General features: G+C 40.1%; 1 protein-coding gene across 1 annotated transcript in view; it reads right to left on the bottom strand.

Moving 5' to 3' along the window:
* Positions 1-15555, bottom strand: part of slc4a5b (solute carrier family 4 member 5b) — a 46982-nt gene that overhangs the window by 5828 nt on the left and 25599 nt on the right. Inside the window, exons 12-22 of the mRNA XM_063014760.1 lie at positions 15364-15538; positions 15110-15243; positions 14735-15006; positions 14543-14545; positions 12750-12811; positions 12314-12505; positions 9123-9236; positions 8816-8929; positions 7492-7653; positions 6184-6362; positions 5984-6056 (exon numbers count right to left, since the gene is read on the bottom strand). Of these exons, the coding sequence (XP_062870830.1) occupies positions 5984-6056; positions 6184-6362; positions 7492-7653; positions 8816-8929; positions 9123-9236; positions 12314-12505; positions 12750-12811; positions 14543-14545; positions 14735-15006; positions 15110-15243; positions 15364-15538 (1480 nt within the window). The remainder of the gene's footprint in view (positions 1-5983; positions 6057-6183; positions 6363-7491; positions 7654-8815; positions 8930-9122; positions 9237-12313; positions 12506-12749; positions 12812-14542; positions 14546-14734; positions 15007-15109; positions 15244-15363; positions 15539-15555) is intronic.

The following is a 15555-nucleotide window of genomic DNA, read 5'->3' as shown; positions in this document are numbered from 1 at the left end:
CATCATGAGGAATCGCGGGTGAGTCTGTCTGGTCTCCCAAACTACGTTTTGTCACAAAAACACACGCAAAAAGTGACAAGGGGTTTAATGATACCATGTCTACAAATGCACGTCAACATTAAGCGAGCATTCAAAGCTGTTTGTGCACTGATGTGCATCGTAAAAGCAAGGAGAAAAAATAAATGAATCAGAGTGGATTGGGCTACGCGGCCAGCATGGATTGTTTTGTTCTGTAGTGAGTTGGAGGTAAATAAATATTTTTTGCAATGCAGTGTTGGTATTATGTTTTGTCAAGAACGATAAGGTCAGAAATAATGTAAAGCTTGTGTGTGTGCTGATGTATTCTGACAGAAACTATATTATGCCCCTGTCCAACATTTTTACAACTCCTCCCCGGGTTTCCCCTCACCCCGTATCTTGCGTTCTCATTGGCTGTAGTTCAACATAACACTCATTGCCAGTCGCCCAACTGATCAAGATATTTAACATGCTAGATATTTTTCAGCTTCCAAGCTGCCACATCTAGCAGCGACCAGTCAGTGAACAAAAATCAGTGCAAAAATCGTGTAGTGTGAACTAGGCATTAACCAGACAGCAGGTCTCCAAACTGATCTACCTTCCCCTAGACCAGGGGTGTCAAACTCAAGGCCCGCGGGCCAAATTCGGCCCGCCACATCATTTTATGTGGCCTGCAAGAGCTTAAAAGACATACGATTGTTGTGATGGTTCGAGTAGTTACAGAGACGTACTTATAATTTAATGGGACACCTGCGCCTCTATGCGGCAACCGTTGACATCGTAGTCATGGCAACTAACTTTACCCTTTGCTAAGAAGTCATGTCACTTTTACGTTTAAGCGGCAAAAGAACGCGAGGTAAAGTCAGTAGCGTAAACAATAATAAATAGAAGTTAATTCTCTTGCAATCCAATACAGAATCATCGTCTGTTAGTAGTAGACATTTATATTCTCAGTTGTTTGTAAATGTTTAGTGCATATGTTACAGGGTTTCAGTTATGAATTTACCATAATTCCGTAATGAAATACGGTTGTTACCATTACTATAACAATTAGTATTTTTACACAAAATGCTAACTCGTTAGAGCTATTTTACGTTTGGTTAAATTTCATATTGTACTAGATGTAACACTTAACTACAGCTATGTGCATGTACTGTATTAAGTTTTTAATTGTTTTTATTGTTTGTATTTTGTAGTTTTACTCCATTCCGATGCACACAGTGTACAGTTGGGAAGCAAATAAAACCGATGTAACTGTATTTTGGAGGGAGCTGTCTGTCTGTCTAGCTGAGAAAGGGGGAAAACTTGGCGAGGGCAGAACAATTGTCTTAAAATACACCGTAAAATCATACATAAACTGCATCTCCCACAATGCATGCCGATTTTGTGACCTGCAAAGTGATCGCATCCCGCCACTAGATGCATGGCTGGATTACTGACCGGGCTCGTGGGGCCAGCGCCCAGGGGCCCTTGAGGTCAGGGGGCCCTGGCCCAAAACATTTTGCGATGCCTATCAACATTTATGATACAATATATTTTTATTTCCGAGGGCCCTCCATTTTAAGGATCCTCTGACTATTAGGGACTTTGACCCCAGGGCCTCTTGGGGGCCCTAGCCATGCTTTTGGGGCCCCTAGCCATGCTTTTGGGCCCTAGCCACGCTTTTGGGCCCCTTATGAAAATGGATGAGGCATTGTGGCACTGCTCTGACTTCGACTTCTGGCTATTAGGGGTCCTAGGAAAGAGGGGGGCATATTTTTAGAGGGCCCTGGTTATGAGAGCCCCTACCAGGGGGCCCTAGAGAAGAGCAGGGCATACCATTAGAGGGCCCTTGATCACGAGGGCCCCTGCTATGGGGCCCTTGACTTCCATAGAAGTCGTTTACCATGGCTCCTTGACTTTCTAGGGACCTACAAATTGCCAGGCAAGCTACCATATTTCATAACAGACGTTTTGTTGCAAATATGCGATTCAGGCCCTTACTTAATGTTTCTGAATTTGTATTATTTCAAAATTATTATGTTCAAGCGCAGAGACACAAATTAATTTTGCAATTTTGCAACTATTTAAATTTAAGACAAGCAATTTGTCTGATGAATGCTATCTTTGACACCGATTAAATTGAGTGAATTTGGCCAAGGGTGTGATTTCACTTATGTGAAAACAACAAGCCATTTGACTAGTTTCATGTTTCCCCTTTAATAAACAACAGTAAAGAGACCAGTGGTCACTCTAGCTCTAAAGGAATGCATGAAAGGAAAAGTGCCTTTTCATACAACAGAACTGCAAGCTAATTTTACTGAGTAGCACAATTTTGGTTTGGTGACAGATGATGAAACAGCAAGTGGTTTTGTTGTAGTAGCTGTGGCTGCGTATGCGTGTAACCCTGATATTTTGTTTGAGGATTATTTATTGGAAAACATATTTTATTCAGCTTGTTATTCAATGACTATTCAATGACTATTCAATGACAGTTTGACATGACTTGACATGTTTCAAGGCAGTGTGAAGGGGTCTCGACAATAATTAAACTTGATTTAATATCATTAACACAGCATTTTTAATATACTCAAAACCTTCCCCCTGTCTCCCTCTCCATGCCTCTCTCTCTCTCACACACACACACACACACACACACACACACACACACACACACACACACACACACACACACACACACACAAAACAGCATTTTTTGTAGTAGATAGTGGCTGCCCCTCCCCCACTCTCTCACTCAGTGGTGAAAAATTGTTACATTACCCTAAATTCCCACGGGGGCTGAGCCAATCAGGTGTTGCGAGAACTTCCAAGTGAATATGCAAGATCTATATAAAACCCCCTGCCAGTATCAAAACTCCTCACATTCAGACAGTTCAGCTTGCGAACTTGCTCTGTGCTTTTACTACAACTTTTACCTTGCTATTACCAGATCAGCAACCAACAGCCTTTTTAAAGGCTCATTGCCCTTTATACTGCATTATATTATTTTATAATATATATAAATATTTTTATATTATATTATACTATACTATATTGCATATATTCTGTTACATTCTTTTCATAGTCTTTTCAAAGGCTTAGATATTATATTATATTATATTACATGATATAATATAATATTACTATATATAATATATTAAACTTTGAAAGGTTCACAGCCTTTTTCAAGGCTAGTGTAACGTTGCTAACTAGCAACTCACAGCTTTTTTAAAAGCTTATTGTTATTTGCATATTACATTATTGATAATAGTAGAAGTGTAAGCTTTATAATATTAGTACATACATACAATACATTTACAATAACAACAATTTATAGCTAAATAGTTATAGGTCAGCCTTTTTTTTTTACATATTGTATCTGGTTCTACAATTTTGTGATTGTATTTTTTTCCTGAACACACAACATAGAAACAACATAGTAAGTATTGGATAGAAATAGGAATTTGCAAGACAAGCTTCTATATTTGCATCTTAAGAAACACTTGCCATTAATAACATGGATCCCAAACAAAAAAGTGGTGCCTCAAAAAGAAAAGCAAAAAAGATTAAGGAAGCAAATCAGGCAGATTTCCTGAAAAGCGTTCCTTTGATCTCAAACTTCTTTGAGAAACCGCTGGATATGAGTGAGACAAGTATTGCTAATGTTAGCAGTTATCAGAGTTCTAGCAATAAAGATGTGATCACCACTGGCTTAGTGTCACCTGTCAGTGACTATGTACCTTTGCAGACCCAGTCAGGTGCAGAGCAGGAATGCCAGCCCTGCCAGGCTACCACAGACTAGCAGCAGAAAGACCATGAAAGGAAAGTTGCAGGTGTGTCAGACCCACAATCAGACCAGCCAGCTGCATCGTGTGAGTGTCGTTTTTCAAATGAGGAGGGCAAGGACCCCAACTCCTGGTGTGAAACGGTCAACGACCCTGCTTTATGGCCCAGTACCATTACCGACCAAGCCAAGTCGATTCTTGTTAGTAGAGGAGAAGCTGCATTTCAAAACAGAAGTGCTAAGTACCCAGCCTCAGTCAGGGATAGAGGCATTGGGGGTACCAGTAGGAGCTTTACAAATGCTCTACTCAGTTACTCAGGGAAGTGTGGAGCATAGGGCTTGCATGCTAGCATTATATAATCGCTCCAGAGGCACAGCAACAATTGATTCTGATATTGTCAAACAAATTGATGCAGAAAGACAATACTGGCGGGAAGTTTTGAAAAGAGTTGTTGCAGTCATCCAGTTTTTGGGGGAGAGGGGACTTGCTTTCAGGGGAGATGATGAGCTATTAGGATCAGCCCACAATGGTAATTTTTTGGGCATCATAGAACTCAGCCAAATTTGACCCATTCCTAGCTGAGCACCTCCAAAGGTTTGGAGGTAAGGGAAAAGGTTCTGTGTCCTACTTATCATCGACAGTGTGTGAAGAATTTATCCATTTGATGGGACAGAGAACAAAGCAGGCAATTGTTAATGAGATCAAAGAATCAAAATACTTCTCTGTTATAGTTGACTCCACTCCAGACCTTGCTCATGTGGACCAACTTACTTTTATTTTCAGGTTTGTTAATAATGACGGACATGTAGTTGAGCGTTTTCTAGCTTTTGAGCCTATTTTGAAAACCATAGTGGGGACAGTTTGGCAGAGTGTGTCGTTGCTATGGTGGAGAATATGGGCCTAGACTTATCCAACTGTAGGGGCCAGTCATATGATAATGCAAGTAACATGTCGGGAAAGTACAATGGAGTCCAAGCTCATCTTAAACAAAGAAACCCTTTGATTTGTTATGTCCCCTGTGCAGCACATTCACTGAATTTAGTTGGTGTCAATGCTGTTGACAGTAGCCCAGAAGCTGGACGTTTTTTTGACTTTGTACAGGCAATGTACACATTTTGTGCATCATCTACACACAGGTGGGGAAAGGTTTTCCGTGATACTGATATCAAACACACACTGAAATCACTGTCAGGTACTCGATGGAGCGCACGAGCTGAGTCAACTAAGGCTCTTTGGAAATATTATGCACAACTGAGAAAGGCATTGAATGATATGTCTAAAGATATGGAGGAGAAATGTGTAACTCGAAGTGAAGCCTCTGCACTCTGTGAAAAATTGGACACGCTGGAGATGGCCTTCATGGCATACTTCTGGGACACAATACTACAGAGGTTCCAAGCCACAAGCCTGCAGCTGCAGAAGCATGATATTGACATATGTACAGCTACACAACTTCTCTTGTCTTTACGAGACTTTGTGGCAGCACAGAGAGATAACTTTGAGGTGTTTGAAGGGGCAGCTTTAAATGTCACCACTGCTGTCTCCCAAGAGTACAGGCATGACCTCCAGCGTACAAAGAAGCGCAAAATTATGTCTGATGATAGTGCAGAGCCAGGTGTAGCATTTAACGGAAAGGACAAGTTTCGGATCGAAACTTTCAATGTTGTCATTGACGTCCTGTCTCAACCACCGTTTGAATGCATACACACACTTAACTGAGCTATTTGATGTTCTTTTCATGCCTGACAATATGTCCAACAACTTTTGCCCAGGGGCCCAGACTATCCTTAATCCGTCCTTGACTAGATGATGTTGAGAAATATTTACAGATAATCCCAAAATGTAAAAGAAGTGAAAATTGAAGCAGAAAGAAGAGAATTTAATGAAAGATGGAAAAGTGAATACAAGTTTATGCTTCAAGAAGTATACATTTGGCATATTGACACTAAACACAGAATTTAGCCTCCAAGAAAAACAACAAATTGTCCAAGACTTAAAAGGCAGACTGCAATCACAGCAGGATATGTCACAATCAGCCCTTTGAGGGCAACCATAATGCAGATGTGGCCCTCGGTGAAAATGAGTTTCCATCCAGGTGCCCTAGACAGTGTCTCTGGGGTGCCTGAGGTAACATGTTTTCTTGTGATTTACCAGGTCTGGTACAAAACAGGAACAAAGTGGAACTTGGTCATAAAACTCACCTGCAGTACAGGAGCAAGGAAAATAGAAACTCCAGTAAGAACAAAGACCAGGATACCAGTCAGTCTCTGCTCCCTGTTAAAAATAATTAATGTTTCCTGAATATCTATGGTGAAATTAACACAAAAGTAAATATAACTATACAAATGATTAACTATACATAGTATTAATTGAATGTTTAATTACTTGAATATTCACCCACCTTACTCCAAGGAACTGCGGCTGTTCCCCTGGTGCACTACACTCGCTCTCCATTTTAAGTGAGTCTATGTGAGCAATGGAAATGACAGTAGCTGCCACATACCAGGGTAGGCACAAGAAAGAACAGACAGCCATGAGAATGCCCACCCAGAGCATGTCCAAATGGTACCCACATCCTTTCTGCTCCAAAACATCAAGTAAATATACATAACATTATTATATATAGTTATATGTATATACTGATTAGGCATAAAATTATGACCACCTTCCTACTGTATTGGTCCCCCTTTTGCTGCCAAAACCACAAACTCCTGTAAGTTGCGAGGTGGGGCCTCCATTGATCGGACTTGTTTGTTCAGCACATCCCACAGATGCTCCATTGGATTGAGGTCTGGGGAATTTGGAGGCCAAGTCAACACCTCAAACTCATTGTTGTGCTTCTCAAACCATTCCTGAACCATTTTTGCTTTGTGTCAGGGTGCATTATCCTGTTTCCATGAAAGGGTGTACATGGTCTGCAACAATGCTTAGGTAGGTGGTACGTGTCAAAGTAACATCCACATGGATGGCAGGACCCAAGGTTTTCCTCCGCTGGCTTGCCTTCTTCCCATAGTGCATCCTGGTGCCATGTGTTCCCCAGGTAAGTGACGCACACACACCCGGCCATTCACGTGATGTAAAAGAAAACGTGATTCATCAGACCAGGCCACCTTCGTCCATTGCTCTGTAGTCCAGTTCCGATGCTCATGTGCACATTGTTGGTGCTTTTGGCAGTGGACGGGGGTCTGCATGGGCACCCTGACTGGTCTGCGGCTATGCGGCCCCATACGCAACAAACTGTGATGCACTGTGTATTCTGACACCTTTCTATCAGAACCAGCATTAACTTCTTCAGCAATTTCAGCTACAGTAGCTCATCTGTTGGATCGGGCCACACTGGCCAGCCTTCGCTCCCCACGTGCATCAATGAGCCTTGGCCCTGTCGCTGGTTTATCACTGTTCCTTCCTTGGACCACTTTTGATAGATACTGACCACTGCAGACTGGGAACACCCCACAAGAGCTGCAGTTTTGGAGATGCTCTGACCCAGTCGTCTAGCTATCACAATTTGGCTCTTGTCAAACTCATTCAAATTCTTACGCTTGCTCATTTTTCCTGTTTCTAACACATCAACTTTGAAGATAAAATGTTCACTTGTTATTTACTTCTTCTGTCAGTGGTCATAATGTTAGGCCTGGTGGGTGTATATATATATCACTTATAAAACTGTACCAATAAGAAAAGAAAAAAGGCTTTTGCTATAGTGGACCTTGAGTTTGTTCTCTTTCCGGTTTACAATAACAGCAGTAATCTGCTGATCCATGAAGATCAGGATGGTAACTAGAAGAGCAGGCACGAAGCTCGCCAAGTACATCCACCAAGGGTTCTTTCCCTTGGGCATGACCACCCAATCTCGATCTGGCCGGGTCGGCTATAATAAAAAAAAAAAAGAGAGAGATAAGATTAGGGTTTTTAAAAATGTTAAATTAAGCTCATGCTTTTAAGTGTTATGCTTTTGAATTAAAAAAATTTCCGGCTTGACTGTACATAATTAAATATGTGGATTCATTGTTTTGTGAAAGCTTACTTTAAAAACCTTAGCAAAACATAGTGATGATAGATATTGCTTGTTATTATTATTTCACCATATTGCCCATCTTGATATAATATATGGACAGAAGTTTCTGGACTCTTGACCATAAGCTAATTGGACATTTATTTTTAAAACCCTGGGTATTATTATGGAGTAGGACTCCTCTTTGCAGCTACAATAGCCTCCAATTTTCTGGGAATTCTTTCCACAAAATTTTGCAGTGTGTCTGTGGAAAGTTGTGTCTATTTAGTTCACAATCTACAGTATATCTATATATATATTTTATGCATTTTCTCCCCATTTTCCTCCCGATTTTGTGCACTCAATTTTGTCTTCCGCTGCTACCAGAGATACCAGATTGCATCCGAGGAGAGCACGTCGCTGTACACGCCTCTTCCGGCACGTGCACAGCCCTCCTCTTCTCGCCCCTGCCTTCTGCACAGGCGTCTCTTCCGCCAGTCAGGGTAGTTACACAGCGTATGAAGACCCACCCACCCACACATGGTCTGGCCCCCACCCTGCAGATACAGTGGCTGTATCTATACTAGAATATGTAAACAGCTAGCAAGCAAATAGTATTGGACATATTCAAGATTCAAGAGCCTAATCTTTGGTTGTCTTTCAAAAGATCAGTAAATATGTTTTTGACTACAAACACTTACAAATGTCAGTAGTTTCTGTCAAATTCCATAGTAAATACATAAGGGTCATTTTTGACCCATGTTGTGCATTAGAAGGGTAGTAATACAAAAATGATTTTTATTAAAAAAGCAAAAAATATAAAACTGAAATAAGGTTTTGTGATGAACAAAAACAAGTTAATTGAAAAATTCATGGAAGCTTGAATGACGAAATTAATTTATTGCAAAGATATAGAAAATAAAAACTCAGTTGGGTCACTTTTGACCCAGGTTGTGCATCAAAGGGTTAATTTAAAAAAATTATAAAACACATTCTGATTAATTCAAACATAAGTACAGTTAGTTAATCATGCTCATACCTTAAACTCTGTAGGAATGATAAGCTTAGGTGTATCAAGCCCCAAGAACATATCAAGACCAACAAAAGTCATGATTGAAGTGAAGATGGCAAAATCACTGATGAGTTTTCGAAGCTGATGAGTTTTCGAAGAGGAATACAAAGATGAATATAGGATATTAGGCAAGAAGGTGAAAAGTTAAGAAAAAGGGCATGAAGAACACAAGGAACTATTGATCTGATTTCAAATCAGTTATGTAGCAAGTAGTCATTCATGAAGGTAATTTCGTTGAGCTGAAAATTATGGCAAATAAGGAAAATTAGGTGACCTTAATCTCAGTGGGCACATGCAGTTTGGGAGTGTCGAGGGACATCAGGTAATCCAGGCCACAGAAGACCAAGATGGATATGATAATGGCAAAATCCGCAATCAAGGTACGCCACTGAGGGTAAAAGAGTAATGAGGAGGTTGGGAGAATAGGGTCAAATGTATGAAAACTGGGACTGGTGGGAAAAGCAATAAATCTCAGTCAAGTTAAATAGTTTATCTTAAACACAATACAACGATTAGTGCCACTAATGACTAAATATTAACCCCCATGTTCTGTTTACTTTCAGCAAACGATGGTCCATTGATACAGTTTTTAGCTTTGACGTTGCTGATCTTTCTAAAGCAGCATGTGGGCCCCAACAATTCTTGCACATGGGTTTGTGGGTGCATGCCAATTTTTTAGGTCCCTCCTTTCTGCAGTTACAGCCAATTGCAATGCTGTGGCTGATCCATGCCAGAATTTTTGGTATTTATAGCATCATGTGATGGGCTATCTTTTCCAGGGATGTCCATGCATTTTTCAACAAGACGATGCAAAACCACATGCTGCACACATTACAAAGGCATGGCTGTGGAAGAAGAGGGTGCGGGTACTGGACTGGCCTGCCTGCAGTCCTGACCTCTCCCCAATAGAGAATGTGTGGAGAATTTTAAAACGAAAAATGCAACAAAAATGACCCCGTACTGTTGCTTAAGACGTGTTTGCAGGAAGAATGGGACAAAATAAAAGCTGAAACACTAAATCACTTGGTATCCTCAGTGCCAAAACGTCTTTTAAGTGTGGTGAAAAGGAATGGCAACATTACAAAGTGGTAAATGTGTAGTAAATGTGCACGCATTCAGTTTAAAACACTGATGCTCGCCTACAAAGCCAAAAATGGACCAGCCCCAAGCTACCTTCGTGGTCTAATCAAACCCCGCTCTGTACCACGCAACCTCTGAGCCTCTAGTCTCGCTCGACTTGAGCCTCCACCCAGGACTAAAGGAAGACAAGCATCAAGGCTCTTCTCTGTTCTAGCACCCAAGTGGTGGAATGAACTTCCTCTGTCCATCCGAACATCTGAGTCTCTTGCTGTCTTTAAAAAACGATTAAAAACCCACCTTTTTACTAAGCACTTAAGCTGACTTATTTACAAAAAAAATTTTTCCATTTCCAAAAAAAAAAAAAAAACACTTTGGTTCTAACAGGTTTCAACAGATTTGTGTTCTTCGACTGTTGTTTACTTAAACTTGAGAAATAAAATGTTCACTATGGAAGCACTTCTGTAAGTCGCTCTGGATAAGAGCGTCTTCTAAATGCAGAAAATGTAAATGTAAATGCAGCATGTGGGCCCCATCAATTCCTGCACTTGGGTTTGTGGGTGCATGGCAATTTTTTAGGTCCCTCTTTTCCGCAGTTACAGCCAATTGCGGTGCTTCTACACTCAGCTGATCCATGTCAGAATTTTTGGTATTTATTGCATCATGTGATGGGGTATTTAGAGGTCTACGTCCCTCCTTTGGTAGCCTATGATGGGTTTGCTGGGTGTTGTGGTTTTGTTGAAGGTTATAATGTATGTATTTGTTTTCATCTCTTTGTCTCTTCGTCGTGATTTGTCTTGGCGAGCCAGTTTCTTGACTATGTCCTTGTCATCCATGTCTCTTAAATCGCGGATGACCTCCTTTTGCAAAGTCCTGTGTTGTGCACATGGTAGCCGCAGCCATCACTCCCCTCAAATGAGCTTCATTTGCTCACCTCTTAAGAGCAGCCTGAGGCTGAAGACCTTTTCCACCCCGGGTCCCCACAGGGAAGGACAGGCTTGGAATATTGAGCTGTTCCAGACATGTTCCATTCCACTGAACCAAAACTACGGTGCAGAAAAATGGCTTGTCAATCCCTCAGGAAGAGCAAATCTGATGGCAAGATTTGTTTGATAGATTGTTTTTCATTATCTCTAAAAGAAATTGAGACACATGTTTGTTTAATTTGGAAGAGAAACTTCTCAACTCCTTGAAATCTTCAATTTTTACGCACACTGAAAATAGACTACACAGAACATGGAAATTAATAATGAAAACAATTATAATATATATATATATATATATATATATATATATATACACACCGATCAGCCATAACATTAAAACCACCTCCTTGTTTCTACACACATTGTCAAATTTATCAGCTACACTTACCATATAGAAGCCCTTTGTAGTTCTACAATTACTGACTGTAGTCCATCTGTTTCTCTGCATGCTTTGTTAGCCTCCTTTCATGCTGTTCTTCAATGATCAGGACTCTCCCAGGACCACTACAGAGTAGGTATTATTTGCGTGGTGCATCATTCTCATCACTGCAGTGACACTGACACGGAGGTGGTGGGTTAGTGTGTGTTGTGCTGGTATGAGTGGATAAGACACAACAGCGCTGATGGAGTTTTTAAACACCTGTCACTGCTGGACTGAGAATAGTCCACCAACCAAAAACATCCCGCCAACAGCACCCCGTGGGCAGCGTCCTGTGTGATCACTGATGAAGGTCTAGAAGGTGACCAACTCAAACCAGCAGCAATAGATGAGCAAACGTCTCCGACTTTACATCTACAACTAATTAAGTTATTTTTTTTCTTGAGAGAAAGTTCATTTATATAAGCCCATTCGGCTTTTTTACTTTCCCTGCACATTCTTTTTTTTTTCTCATTGTTTCTTTTCCTTTTGTGTTCATATGTGCAAATAAATAAAATAAAATAAAATAAAAAAAATAAAAAAAATACGGTTGACCAACTAGGTAGGAGTGTCTAATAGAGTGGACAGTGAGTGGACACTGTATTTAAAAACTCCAGCAGTGCTGCTGGGTCTGATCCACTCATACCAGCACAACACACACAAACACACCACCACCATGTCATTGTCACTGCAGTGCTGAGAATGATTCACTACCTAAATAATACCTGCTCTGTGGTGGTCAAGTGGGGGTCCTGACCATCAAAGAACAGGGTGAGCACAGGCTAGAAAGGTATGTAGAGAAACAGATGGACTACAGTCAGTAATTGTAGAACTTCAAAGTGCTCCTTTATGGTAAGTGGAGCTGATAAAATGGACAGTAAGTGTAGAAACAAGGAGGTGGTTTTAATGTTATGGCTGATCATTGTATATTTTATAAGTCCTATAACAAATAAATATGAAAATCCTGTTCTGATGCAGTCAAACCTTTGTTGGGAAGTACCGGCTGGACTTAAACTTCTTGAGTGAAATGGTCATGGAGTAGGTGCCGAAAAACAGGACAAAGGACATGAGAGCCAGGTCAGGGACATATTCACAGGATTTGCCCACCAGAAAGCCACCAAACTTTAGACATTCCTTTTTACTGAGCAGGCTCCAGTCCAGACCTGTTAAATTAAACTGACACGAATGATATGGTTATTTATGCACACAGATCAAAAGGGGGTTAAAATGCTAAATAAAAGCTGATCATTGGATATTAATCTCTAATGTCATTATGTAATTTCAATTTATTAGAAAAGTATTTCATAGTAAAACATCTTTAGAACTAATGCAACAACAGAAGAACATTATATAACAGAATATATTATATATAATAGAATGCCAGTAAAAAAGAGTCAAATTTGTTCACGTTTGCTCTTACCATGGAGTAATCGGTAAAGTTGTCTGGGCCAAATGAAGCTGAGAAATTGAGATTCATTGAACCTATTGCAGAAAAATTAAAATCAACTAAGTGATGATAAAACATTGTTCTTATTGTCAAAGCAAGTACTGTGTATAACAAACAAGAAAAACAAACTCATATAACAGTAGCAACTACAACCCCAAATCAGAAAAAGTTGGGACAGTATGGAAAATGTAAATAATAATAAAAAAACAGTGTTTCTTACATTTACTTTGACTTTTATTTGATTGCAGACAGGATGAACCTGAGATATTTCATGTTTTATCTGCTCATCTTAATTTCATTTATTAATAAACACCCATTCCTGCATTTCAGACCTGCAACACATTCCAAAGAAAAAGTTGGGACAGTAAAGCATTTACTACTTTGTAATGTTGCCATTCCTTTTCACCACACTTAAAAGATGTTTTGGCACCGAGGATACCAAGTGATTTAGTGTATTAGGTTTTATTTTGTCCCATTCTTCCTGCAAACACATCTTAAGATGTGCGACAGTACGGGTCGTAGTTGTTGCATTTTTCATTTCAAAATTCTTCACACATTTTCTATTGGGGACAGGTCAGGACTGCAGGCAGGCCAGGCCAGTCCAGTACCTGTACCCTCTTCTTCTGCAGCCATGCCTATGTAATGTGTGCAGCATGTGGTTTTGCATTGTCTTGTTAAAAAATGCATGGACGTCCCTGGAAAAGATGACGTCTTGAAGGCAGCATATGTTGCTCTAAGATCTCAATGTACTTTGCCAAGGGCACTGACACAGCCCCATACCATGACAGACCCTGGCTTTTGGACTTGTTGCTGATAACAGTCTGGATGGTCCTTTTCGTCTTTGGTCCGGAGCACACGGTGTCCATTTTTCCAAAAAAGACCTGGAATGCTGATTCATCTGACCACAATACACGTTTTCACTGTGTGATGGTCCATCCTAGATGCCTCCCAGCCCAGAGAAGTCGACGCCGCTTCTGGACATGGTTAACATAAGGCTTATCCCTTACCCATGTGGTTATATCAGCTATTGTTGAGTGGTGGTTCTTGATGCAGTGCCGTCTGAGGGATCGAACATCACAGGCGTTCAGCTTAAGCTTGGGCCCTTGACCCTTACGCACTGAAATTCCTCCCATTTTCCTGAATCATTTAATGATATTATGTACTATAGAGGGGGAAATATGCAAATCCCTTCCAATATTTCTTTGAGGCACATTGTTTTTAAACATTTCAATAATTTTCTCACACATTTGTTGACAAACTGGAGATCCTCTGGCCATCTTTGTTCATCAAAGAGTCAGCCTTTCCTGGATGCTGCTTTTGTACCAAACCATGATTACAATCACCTGTTGACATCAGCTGTTTGGAATCACATCATTATTTAGTTTTTTGACCCATTAAAGGTGTTGCTTAGACTAATCAAACCATGATTAAAATCACCTGTTGACATTACCTCGGTGCCAAAACGTCTTTTAAGTGTGGTGAAAAGGAATGGCAACATTACAAAATGGTAAAGGCTTTACTGTCTCAACTTTTTTTTGAATGTGTTGCAGGCCTGAAATACAGGAATGGATGTTTATTAATAAATGGAATGAAGTTGAGCAGACAAAACATGAAATATCTCAGATTCATCCTGTCTGCAATCAAATAAAAGTCAAAGTAAAGTCAAAGAAAATTTTCATTTTCCATGCTGTCCCAACTTTTTCTGATTTGGGGTTGTAGCATCACCCTTATCAATAACTAACAGAGGTAAAGTAGTCATATTTAACTTACTAGTGAATAACTCAGTAAAATATTAGGGTTATCTGAGAAAAAGCAATATAACAGTGTTGTCCCTCAATTTGGTTAGTTAAAACTAAACTTTATTATATTTTTCTATAAATCTTTAAAAATGTTATGTTAGCTTTGTGGTATAGCCCTCTACCTTAAATGCTGATAAGTGTATTTTACTTGAGGCTCACCTGGATCAGGAGGCAGGCAATCACACTTGTACATAGTAATGTACTCAGACTTGAAGTTCATATTAATGGGGTAGTATTGAAAGGTTCCGATCAACTTCTTGATTGCATCAGAGATAAAGATAAAGGATATGAGGCTGGAGAAGCCCTCCTCAGTGAAACGTGTCATGTACTTAATTATGTAGCTAGCATCTGAAACCACCAGCAAAAGACACTGGAAGCAAGAATGCAATCCAATCCATAAGCGCAGCTCCATGTAGTCTATGTCATTTGTCCTAAAAGTGGAAAAACATAAGATCGAGTAACTAAGCTCGGCAGAAATACCATGCACTGCCATTAATTCCACTGATGCCAGATTTAACATCTTTTTGTACTTACTTGCAAAACTCATAGAGTAGCTTTTCAAAGACCAGAATTGGTCCTGTAGAACTTAGGATGATGAGAGGTTGGCCACCAAACAGACAGAATATTGTTCCTGCCAAAGCCGTGCCAATAAAGCTCTCCATCACACCCTAAAAGAAAAAAAAATGAATTAGCATTGAATTTGCCACATTTTAAGTGGTGGTCCTACAAATTGCATCACAGCATTTGCAGATCAATTGAGCTTAGTTCAGTGAAGTGAATAATGTTACTTGGTAGTTGTCGGTGGCATCCCCTAAGAGTCCTCCAAAAGTGATGGCATTAGTGATACAACCCAGGTATATAAAAAGCACAGCTGAGATGGACTGAATGTGAAAGCCCTCATAGAAGTCACTCAGCAGCCATGGTAGTTTTCGTTTGACGTCAAGGCAAAGACCTCCACAAAATCTAAATCACAGACACAA

Source organism: Trichomycterus rosablanca, chromosome 18, assembly GCF_030014385.1.
Source record: "Trichomycterus rosablanca isolate fTriRos1 chromosome 18, fTriRos1.hap1, whole genome shotgun sequence".
Lineage (NCBI taxonomy): Eukaryota > Metazoa > Chordata > Actinopteri > Siluriformes > Trichomycteridae > Trichomycterus > Trichomycterus rosablanca.
The sequence above is the reverse complement of the archived record's forward strand: the minus strand, read 5'-3'. Positions and strand labels throughout refer to the sequence as shown.